The 11,534-nt window shown below is 48.0% G+C and overlaps 1 protein-coding gene across 1 annotated transcript in view; it reads right to left on the reverse strand.

The window, feature by feature from the left end:
* Positions 1 to 11,534, reverse strand: part of NEO1 (neogenin 1) — a 104,647-nt gene continuing 93,113 nt past the window's right edge. The window contains exons 21-28 of the mRNA XM_044450497.1: positions 10,644 to 10,712; positions 9,885 to 10,029; positions 9,294 to 9,532; positions 8,454 to 8,546; positions 4,518 to 4,676; positions 2,258 to 2,515; positions 1,913 to 2,049; positions 1 to 498 (exon numbers count right to left, since the gene is read on the reverse strand). Of these exons, the coding sequence (XP_044306432.1) occupies positions 415 to 498; positions 1,913 to 2,049; positions 2,258 to 2,515; positions 4,518 to 4,676; positions 8,454 to 8,546; positions 9,294 to 9,532; positions 9,885 to 10,029; positions 10,644 to 10,712 (1,184 nt within the window). The 3' untranslated portion in view covers positions 1 to 414. The remainder of the gene's footprint in view (positions 499 to 1,912; positions 2,050 to 2,257; positions 2,516 to 4,517; positions 4,677 to 8,453; positions 8,547 to 9,293; positions 9,533 to 9,884; positions 10,030 to 10,643; positions 10,713 to 11,534) is intronic.

An 11,534-nucleotide genomic window follows, 5' to 3' on the forward strand; every position in this document is an offset into this window, starting at 1 on the left:
GGATTACACTTTTGTTTAATAAAAAAGATACAATAAAATAAAAACACACAAATAAAATTGTACATAAATGTGAATGTCCAACACTGAAAAAGCAGGGAAGGTCACAGCACCGAGACAAAACCTGACCCAAATTAATGCTAAGTCCACTTCTTTCTCTGGATACTGGATTTCAGCCTGATGCCTCTCCCTTTCCCCTGTTCGTGTGTCGTCCCAGCAGGAAGGGGAATCCAACTTGCCAACGGGGTCACGTTGGGGCAACGAGCAGAAGAGTCCCTTGACTGGCCGGCGCTGGCGCTGCGAGCCGGGCGCGCGGCCCCTTGTGCTGTGCCCAGTCTTTGTACATTTCCTTGTGCGCCAAGGCCGAGTCCCAAGGCCCACGAGACGGGCTCTGGAGCCGCTCCTTGGGGAAGGCGGTCATGCAGTCGTGATGGCATTAAGGTCCTTCATTAGTCCTTCCAGGTGGGCCATCTCTTTGGTCAGCTCATCCGGCTCATAATTCTGCAGGAGATTTAACAGGTTACTGGACAGGTGAGCTGCACCTGGGGGCAGGGGGGATGTGTGATGTGGGACATGGCAGCAAAGCCGTGTTAATAGACGGCGCGTTACTACGGAAATGGACAGCGTCATGTTGCCGAAGCAGCACGAAGGGGAAGAGGCAGCAGAGGCACCCAGCGTGCGAGCGACCCCGGCACACAGGGAATGGACAGGGCATCGGGGAAAGGGGGCATGAGATGTGGGGAGGACGTGGGGAGGAAGGAAAGAGAGAAGAGCGTCAGCTTTGCTGTATCCCGAGCATGTCCGGGAGTTCCCAAATCCTGCTGGAAAATGTGGCAAGTTTTCTGAGTGCTTAGCAAAGGAATGGGTAGGAGCTGCACATCATTTCTGAAACCCTGCAAAATGAAAAACTGTACTTGGGGTATTTAATCTCCTTATTCTTTAAGCAATCTTAAAATACTGACACCCCCTCATGGGAAAATGTCAAGGCTGCCTTCAGGGGGAAAGAAGAGTAACGCTTTGGAAATGAAAAATGAACTTGCCCACCTGCTCTCAGTCTTTTAGCATTTTCCCACGAGAGCGAGAAATTGGTTGTTCAAAATGAACACGAGGCTCTCTAAGCAAAGCAACTCCGAGTTCTCTCACAAGGGCCCACGGCCTACACATCTAAGCCTCGGATGCCGTGGTATTCCTAGTTTACTTTTTCCTCCTCTCAACTTTTACAGGAATTCAACCTTCCACATTTGAGAGACTATCTTTTGGCCTGGGGCCAGATCACCATCAATATGACTTATAGGAGTAGGACTAGATCACCCAGGGACTAGATCAGCCAGGGACTAGATCAGCCAGGGACTAGATCACCCAGCGCCCAGTTATACTATTTCTTCCTATAAACAACGACACAGAAAGGCAAATAAAAGCATGCATAATAAGGTGGACCGCTGCCCTCCTGAGCCCAGTGGCTCTTTGACACGGCGTGGCACTCGTGAGCTCAACTCCTGAGCTCGGCCACTGGGCGCTGGCCCTCCCCACACCCACCCTCCTGCAGTACGACCTGACGGAAAAGCACGGTACGCAGGGCATGGACAGGCGCCTGCCAGAGGGATGCTAACGGTGTGGCATCTTATACCTTAAATTAAGCAATGCCCCATTCCTATTGCCACGCTTTTGGCAGTTTCAGCCATAATCACAGAATCCTACACCCAAGCCGCCCATCCCAGTCCTGACCAAGTTAGCCGTTTTTGGGACGAGGGCCTGAAGACCACTGCAATCCAATCGCACCATAAACTGAGGTTTGGTGCGAGCGACACTGCACCTCTTTTAATTCTTAAAAATATGTTCCATTTGAATTATGATCAGCCGCAAAACGTCAGGGGCCGTAAAGCAGGGCCGGGCTGCCTCCCGACAGCACACTTACGCTTTCTGTGTCTTCGAGCATCCGCGTCGTTTCCTGCACTTCAGGGGCACTTGGTACCACGACGGGCATTGGGGGCCGAGTTCTCCCCAAAGTGCCAATGGACGCGGTCTTGACTGAATGGACCGGAAGGCTAGAAGCTTAACAGAAGGATGGCCAAGGTTAGCCTCAACGGACTTGGTCAGGGTGCCACGATGCTAGAGTCAGGGCGGAGTGTGATGCGGTTTTCCCCCTTGGTGAGACACACTTTTGAGTCAGAGGTGGGAACCATTCTTCTGCATCCCCCCGGGAACCTGCTCCCTACATTCCTGGCTCACCGCTCCACAGCATTCATGCTCCGGTACTCACTCTGCTGGGATAACAAGGGTGTGCTTGGCAAGGCAGGGTCGTAGGCTGCCCCGGCGGGCGGGATCGCTGGCACAGCAAAGCTCTTCAGAGGGTGAGAGGGACGGACGTGAGCCGTGGGGAGGTTTTGGCCAGCCTCCTCCTCCTGAGTACTTGGGAGATAAGATCCGGTGGCACCTTCCGACTCCTGGTGCTCAGCACAGCATGTCTGAGATGAAGAGGCTGGCATGGTATCTGTGCTGGGCGTATTCCGAACAGATTCTGGGTTAGGAAAGAACATCAACACGTCATCAAGCGTCAGCACGGCCTTCCGGCCCGCATGATGCGAGACTCCCCAAGCATCCTTCTGCCACGTACATTTCAGCGGAATCAGAGGACTCCTTTCAGCATTAAGTCACAAATGCTCCTTCTAAGGAAGCTCCGTAATTGCGGGAATGAATAACCTAATTCGCACAAGCAATTATTACTAATTATGGTAGGTTGATATCGGCCTCGACGCTAGCGCCCCCCACCTGGCATGCTCCAGATATTTTGAATTACTTCAACCAGCATCCTTGACCGCTGACCAAGCTTACGGAGGCTGATGTGAGCTCGAAGTCCAAAGCATTTGGAGAGCACCAGGTCTGAGCAGCTACCCCAGGTAGTTGGCAGGTTCTTACACTCTGTTATTTAAACTGTATTGCTTTAAAAAGGGACTATTGACTCTCTTTTAGAATGCTCTTACCATCACATAAACCAGGTTACTGAATTAAAAAAACAGGCTTGTTTGCTGGGTTATCAAAATTTGCTCTTTTACTAATGTGTCTTTAAATAGAGCTCTTTTCTTAGGCTGGACGGGTGACTGTTTTAGTCTGTCTATGCAAGGGGCAGGCACTTGAAACCTGTCCATTTTCTTATTACTAGTATATATCTAGGGAAGTTTATGATAGGTGCTCTGAGATCAGCTTACTTCATCTCACTGCTAAAAGAGAAGAAGCCATTAAGGCTCCAAATAGCAAGAGATTGTCCTCACCACACAGCCACTATTCACAGCTTTAATAAAGAGATAGCAAATGGTGTAAATCTAAATTCTAAACTTGAGCAACTGCATCAAACAATGTCAAAAATGTCTGTGAGCTGAAAATGCACCAGTCATTAAAACATTGTAATAAAAATCACAGATGAAGGAAACATGTGATATACTAATATATGGGGAATATTGCTTCTTTGCGACATCAGCTTTGTGTACAGGCTCAACCAAACCTCAACTTCATATACAGATCTTCTTTTTAATGCTACAGCAGCCATTTATTTGGCTGATCTGCTGTTTATGGTCATTTAAGCAATGGGAAGAACGGATGTTTGGGAATCCGGCTTCTGGGGACATCCTCTCTGAACAGTTGCGCTTTGTTTGCCATTCAGAGCTATCAGCGACTCAAGGCAAAGGACTGACTTTGCTGCAAGAATTTAGCAATCTAACCTGAACAGCAAATTCTCAAGCCACGTCCTAAAATGCAAATGGAGCCAGTCAGCGATGGAAGGACACGGAAGGACAGACAGCCTGGCTGAGCCTCTTAACAGGCAGCTGTTAGAATTCCACACAGAAACTTCGGGAACACGAACTGAGCAGAAAAGGTCCACTTTGCTCCATCTTGCTGGTTAAACAAGAGTTTCAGACACTGCTTTCATGTTCAGACCGTGCTTGGCTAATGCGATCTACGGTTTGTCCTGGCATTTGTTGCTGAAAGGTGTCATTATGACCCTTTCTCTTGGAATTTAGATGCAACCTAAGACTGACTGAGTGGAGTCCAAATTTACGGGGGGCATTATTAATTTTTAAATGCATCTCAGAAAAAGGGCTGGCTCCCTTATCCCTGCAAACAGTGAAATGACAGGGCTCAGAATGTAGGAGCTGCGACACAATGGCACATTCAGCCACAACATTCAAGCATGAAGGTGTTGCAAGACTGAAGCAAACGAGTAAAATGTTTGGAACGCTTGTTACAGGAGGAGGAAAAAAGAACACAAGACCAACGTCTCGGTCCCGTGCATGTGCACTCGGAAGGAAGGTCCTGCGGAGCTGAGCGGAGTTTCTTTCCTAGAGAGACAGCTCCAGATGGCGGCCCAAGCAGGTCGCCGGGCCCCTCCAGCCGGACTCCGGGCCCAGCACACCCAACAGAGAGCCCCCAAACGGGTCTGAGTATGTCCCAGAGGCTCTCATCTTCACACTGCATTGACTCATGGCCGCCTTCCAAACCAGTGTGCCCCGAGTCGAGCTCCTCACCTGTGGAATTAGCCCTGTCTGAATGGGACACGGATGAGCCCACTGGCCTAGGGCTGGCCTGGTGATGGAGATGGCTGCAGGTTGGAGAAGCGAGGCTGCCGGAGTGGAAATGATGGTGGGGGTTATCAAGGGAATGGATGGGATGAGCACTAATCACAGCTGCGAATGAACACAAGACAGAGAAAACGCTTAACACAGGACGACCGGCGTGCACGCCAAGCGCACCCCCACCCGCCTCGCCCAGCAGACCAACCAGCAAAGCACGGTCGCTGGGTTATCGGAACAAGGAAGTCAGTCTTGCAGGGAAATAACACTGGGAACAAGAACGGTGGACGCCGGCCTCTTAAATACAGAATCGCTACAAACAATTGCTTTAGAGGAGGGGCACTTTTCCATATGGTTTTCCAGTATCCCTGTTCTAGGTTGAAATGATCACGGAGGGTACAGATATGAACTCAAATTATATAAACGGTTGTAGGACATCAGAACAGAACCCAAGTGCCGAGCAAATGCGAGCAGCCAGGAATTCTGGCATATTTGAGGGTGATCTTTGTGCAATAAATATCTGATATCAGCTAAGAATAAACACTAAAATAATTGTGCATTTAGGATACAGTGGTGTGGTAAATTACAGCTCTACACAGGGTCTGCCACAGAGTAAGACAAAAGAAAAACGGAACAGGATACATCTCAGAAAGCTACAGAACAAAGAAGCTAGGAAAGAGGTAAAACAAAGTACAAAATACAAGAAATTAAAGAACACAGGAACAGAGTAACAGTTAAAGAAACAGGCTAGGCATAAGCAAAAGGATAAACATGCATTTGTCGTCCTAATTCTGGCTAAGATCCCAAACACACAGTCAAGCCATGTTCCAAGCTAAAGCTGCTACTATGGGATGCATAAGCAGAGACAACATCAAGAGATGCTTCTCATCAGGCAAGCCAAGACATTGACTCCACCAAGTTTCGCTCAACAAAATAGTTTTGCAAAGCCTTTTTAAATGGTGGTTTGACACTGTGGCTTACAAACAACCGTTCTGACCAATGTTGAGATTATTTTCTGAGTGCGAGCATTGAGGTGGACAAGCGGCACCGTCCATGTGCAAGATGCCCTACTGCAGGCCTGGGGAAAACCCCAGAGTTTGCAGAAGTACCAACACTCATGGATGGGGACAGATGGAGACAACAGAACAGCCTGCCTGACTGGAAGGTTCTGGTAAAGAGAAAGGTGGGCATAAGGGGGAGATGGCTCTCCCTCCACACTCCCTTGCTCTATTTATTTTCCCTTTCTTTATCAGTAAGAAATGAAAGAATATACACAGATATAAAAAGTACAGAAAGAGCCACCTCATTCCCTGGATACATGATATTCTAGTTCACCAGGAACAGAAGCAAAAGAAAACAGTGCATCCAAGATTTCAATGTAAATGGACTGGACGTCAGTCTGTGCACTCCAGCCAAACCCCCAAAAATAAAAGGCAGCAGCAATCTGGGATAATGAGTGAAATTTGCACCAGAACGTGCATTAGCTAGGATATTTTTCAAATGTGTCATACTGGAATGCGTGAGTTAGAAAAAGAAGGATTGGTCTGGATTCCCAAACAAAAATCCAACACACCATTCAGATGGTAGCAAAGATCGATCTATTTAAACTGCCTCCTCAGAGTTCCTCCAGGACCAGATCCAACATCTCATCGGCATTTATTGTGTGCCTCCGTACAACACACAGCAGACTGCAAACAGTCGCGTGAAGAGGCCTCGTGCTCCTCTGGTGTCCGTGCAAGCAAGCTGCTCTCTTTTGGGGGCAATGATACACCAAAGTTGGAGCAAACCCCTGACGCTTATTTCTTAGGCCTCTTGACTCCAGCCTTTAGCGGTAGACACACACCAGAGATACTATGGAAAGCTCTGTTGTTCTCCTACCGCAACCCCACCTCACACAGACGAGATCGTGAAGGCACGGCTAAGTCAGTACAGAACCTCATCAGAGGAACAGCAGAGTGTCAGTGAGCCAGAACGCAAATAAAAACCAAATGTATCAAAAACACTGCAGTTAAACGCGATTTGGAGCTACAAAACTGAATTTTATGTCAACCTGCAATTAGAGCAACATTAAGAAAACTGCAATGGTGAAGATTATTAAATATGAATAAGCTTATTGCTATGATTAAAATTTGGTGACAACATTGTTCAAAATATTACCCTGCATCTTTTCTGTTCTGCACATGCAAACTCACACATGCGCGCACACACCCAGCAAGTGAGCTTAGTTTTGATTCCCGAAATGTTCTACACAGAAATGTTTCAGTATCGTGGGGGAGGTTTTTCACAGCTCCCAACTACTCTGAAATAGCTTGGCATGTCAGAGCAGTTACCCAACCACTGAGTGCATGCAAAATGCTCTCAGTTCTGTGAGACACACATTAGCAAGCTCCATTTCAGCACTACGTGGACACCGCAACTCAGACACTGGAAGCCAGAGACCCGGAATGCCACCCAGAGGATAGTGGACCCTCCCGTCCTTCCCCCAGTGGCTACCACTAATGCACATTCCTTCTGTGTTACGATACCACAGAAAACAAAGCTGGTGACGATCTGGTCAACCCCCTCAGATCAGACTTGAATCATAACATAGCGTTTAAAATATAATCAAGTTAACTGGGATCACCAGCAGTTCATGGAGCGCCTGAGATGTCTCTGCATGGACGGATGGGCGGACAACGCTTAAGGTGAGCAAACAGCCCCTGACGGTTGCTGCTGCTTGATTTCGATCAGTCCCCACTGAACTTATTGTAATCCACAGAGGCTCATTATCATCATTATGCACTTCCATCGTTCCTACCCAGCGATTTCAGCTGCACCCCCTCAAACAGGATGAGGCTCAAGGTACTTTGTCCTTCATTAGGTTTCCGCCTTGCCCCACGGCAACTTGGGTTTTAAAGCTGCTTGGAAATTGGCTCGTGGGAGCTTGCTGGGCACTTGAGGACAACTGCAGCTGGACTGCCCGTGCCGACCGAACTTCTCAAGTATTGAAGCCCCGGGTCCTTGACAAAGACACCCATCGCCTTGTCTAAACCCCATTTTAAAGGGGAGCCAGAGTTCCGTGTGGATGCCCTTTTGCATCTTCCGGAGCAGCTAGAATCTCGAGGGAGAACGACAGCTGTACAGGAGCCTGTAGACAGCCAGGGGAAAAGGTAAGGGCCGTGCCAGGAAGAGACTGGAAATGCCACCTGCACCTTTTGTAAGCAAAGATGCCTTGAACCTTTGCGCTCCCCTTGACTGGCCCTCCCACTGCAGGCACGGGGCCTGGATCCCCATCACTCTGCAGTGACAAAGTGAAATGCATTGGAAAGCATCAGTTCACCAGAAAGAGATGCGTCCAGTCCTAAAAACCACGATGGATTTGAAGTATTACACGTATTACTTGAAATGCACTAGCAAAACACTGTCACCTCCCACTTGATTTGTGCTTTAGTAAACTTCTTTTAATGGTATTGCCATAAAAAGAGCAATTCAACCATACCCATGCCAACGGTACCCATCACTCAGAACTGAATGATTAAAAGTGGGTGATTAACATTAATTTTGCTGGTTAACATTAAATCTACAAACAGAAAGAAAACAGGAGGAAGATTTATTCATGTGTTGCTTTGCCAAAAGGCTATTTAGCTGTTTGGCATCAGAATCCCACTTTGGCATGGGAATGCTGCGAAATTCAGTTCTGACGTTTCTCTAGGTATTTACACCCTTGACACCCTTTCCAGGATAATTAGACAACCCTGTGTTTCTCCTCTGAACTTTCCATGCATTAAATCTGTTTCAGACACAAGCAAGCTTTAGTGCCCGTCCACCACGTTACTGCTACGCGTTGTGGAGTGGAAGTGGAAATGTTTCGCTCCGGGTTGCATTGTGGGTAAAACTCAAGGCAAGACTCACGCTGAGGCGGTTGAGAATCAAAGGGCATCATCATTTTGGGTCTCATTCCCCGTCTCCCTGCAAGTGTGGACATGCTATCCTCTGACTCGTGCCCTGAAGGAAAAGTAACACGCATGTCAGAGACCGTCATCGTGACGCCCCGCCAGCAGGGAGAACATTTAGCAGCTCATACTTTTTTTATAAAAAGTTTTATTCAAAATTATGATCCTAAAAACAAAGAAAAACCAAAAACAACATCAATCCTCAGAAACATCGGGCCTGCTGTGTCAGCCCCCACATTTTTTTTCCAATTTGTGATAACTTAAAAACATATTTAGGTCTATAAGAAGTCCCGTTTCTCTAGCCAATACTAAAAAGAGTCCCAAGTTTGATAGAAGTCAGTATCTTCTTTCTCCTTCAGTGATAAAGTCAGTCTATCCATTTCATTAGCAGCTCATAATTTAAACAAATAGTGCTACTGGAAAATCACGAAATCATTCTGCTCCCAAGAACATTTTCACTTTCTTCTGCAGAAATATAATCCACAGAGATTATTAGCACACTTTGTTTTTGAATCGCTCCAAAACCAGAACGGGCGCCCTCTTTACAGTGATACAGATAATTCCATTAATACTACATTGTATATTAATGCTAGTGGATTCTATTTCCTTAATGGATTACATGCAAATTTAATATTACTCTGAAGAGAACGGTGACAACTCCAACTTAACCAATTAGCATGTAGTTGTAACATTACCGATCTCAGAAAAATCTGCCTCTATACAATCCGTAAGTCACACTGATCCAAAGCACACCGCCAGCTGTGAGGCCACATTACACCTTGCTGTCAGCTGAACTCACCTCGGTACGAGTTCCGTCTCTGGTGGATGTTGCTGTCCATGGAATTGTCCACAGGCGTGATGTCCTGCGAATTACGGGGGATTGGTGTGTCCGTCATGATTGGATTGGGGTCCGGAGATTTATCAATGGGCTTGAGCTCCAGCCTCTCGTGATGAATCCACAGGTCGGGGGGCTTGACATCCTTGGAATTCCCTTTGTACTTATGGGACCCGTTCACAGACTTGCAAGCAGCCCGCTTCCTTTGAAAGCAACGCAAAACATACTGATCTCTTTGCTCGTCGGCATGAAGGCCACACTTTTTACCCAACGACACAGCCCGATCTTTATTCTATGCGCACTGATGCTACCCAATTCTATACGTTACCTGGTGGGTGTATCAAAAACCCACCCAAGGACAACGGGCAGTTTCTGCATTCATATCAACACATTCACACTTTCTAGTTTCTAAAATCCATGTTTCCGTAAAAAACACAGCATGCATGGGGGAAGGGGGAAGGTGTGTGGCACTCAGTTATCGCAATCAGTAACGGAATTTGTGTTGCAAAACAGGAAAAAACAAAGAGGAAGGGAAGGGCTCCGTAAGCGGCTCACTTCTTCTGGTGAGAGGTGGTGCGCCGAGTGCAGAAGACCGCGACTATCACCACCACCACGATCGTGATCACTCCCACAGACACGATTATGACCAGAAGCATATTGTATTCCAGGGGGGAAGGGCTTCCATGAGGGCTGTTACTTCCTGGAAGGGAACAGAAACAACACACACTGGTGTCCTGGAATGTTCATCTAAGGAAGCGACAGAGGAGCTGATGCAATTGGTGATAAAGGTAGCGGTTCCCCTTGACGTGAAGCCCAGTCATGCCTGACTCTCGGGGGCGGTGCTCATCCCCGTTTCCCGGCCGAGGGAGCCAGCGCTTGTCCGCAGACGGTCTCCGTGGCCACGTGGCCGGCATGACTGAGCACCGAAGTGCACGGGACGCTGTGACCTGCCCACCGAAGTGGCGCCTTTTCATCTGCCTGCATTTGCATGCTTTCGAACTGCAAGGCTGGCAGGAGCTGGGACAGAGTACAGGAGCTCACCCTGTTGTGCGGATTCGAACCGGCGACCTTTTGATCAACCAGCCCAGCAGCACAGCGGTTTAAACCACTGCGCCACCTGCAGTTCATAAAACCCTGCAAAATCATTGAGCATATTAGACTAAAGTCCACACCATGTTGTGGGGCGGTTTGGAAGGGTCCTTTCCTTTCCATGCAATCTTCCCAGAGCAGGCTGTAAGGCATGCCGTGTTTCACAGGAAATGTTAACCGGGACTTTCCTCAATGCCTCGGTTGGCAGCAGAGCTGAAGACTTACCACTCATGGGCGTTTTATAGTCTGTTCCGACATCCAACGGCCGATTTCCTTTTCCTGCAGACCCCAGAGCTGGAAAGTTAAGTACACCATTTTTGCATTATTTCTATTCCGTGCCCGATCCATCTTTCTAAAACAGTGCTTCCTAATGCATCAGTCAAACGGGTTTTCAGATGGATGGAGGGAAACGCTGGACAGACACAAACACACTATGCAGATGGCAGTGTGCTTCTGCCAGTGCCGACCCAACTATATCAAAAGCAGCCACAACCAAGCACATGAAAAGATGCACCTACACTTACGCCACCATCTACGAAGGCAAGAACGAAACCCAGCCGCCCACCTTGTCAGAGCCACGGGGCCTTCACGATTCAACATGCCCTGACATCACTCCTGAATGGTTGGAATTTATAGAACTGTCTTGACAGCACTTCCCCTGGAGGACATGGAGAAAGAGGACAAGATCTCACGCATCTCTCTGGGCTGGACAGGGTGTTTCAAAATCAGCCCCTTTCCAATGGAACTTGACCCCTATATTAGGGTTAGGGGAGTGCACCAGGGTAGGGTTAGGGATAGGAAAACGAGGTGTCCTGGCATGGTTCTGATGGTTGGAGTGTGTTTAGAAGGGGCAGAAAGGATGAGCCGTGCAGAAAAAGCTACTCAAGGAAGGCTTTTTCAAAATCACCCTCTTTTCAGTGGAACTTGACCCCAATATTAGGGTTAGGGTTGTGCACCAGGGTAGGGTTAGGGTTGGGAAAAGGAAGTGTCCTGGCATGATTCTGATGTTTGGCGTGTGTTTAGAAGGGGCAGAAAGGATGAGCCGTGCAGAAAAAGCTACTCAAGGAAGGCTTTTTCAAAATCACCCTCTTTTCAGTGGAACTTGACCCCAATATT

This window comes from Varanus komodoensis, unplaced genomic scaffold, assembly GCF_004798865.1.
Source record: "Varanus komodoensis strain SLA01 unplaced genomic scaffold, ASM479886v1 scaffold67, whole genome shotgun sequence".
In the NCBI taxonomy this organism is placed as follows: domain Eukaryota; kingdom Metazoa; phylum Chordata; class Lepidosauria; order Squamata; family Varanidae; genus Varanus; species Varanus komodoensis.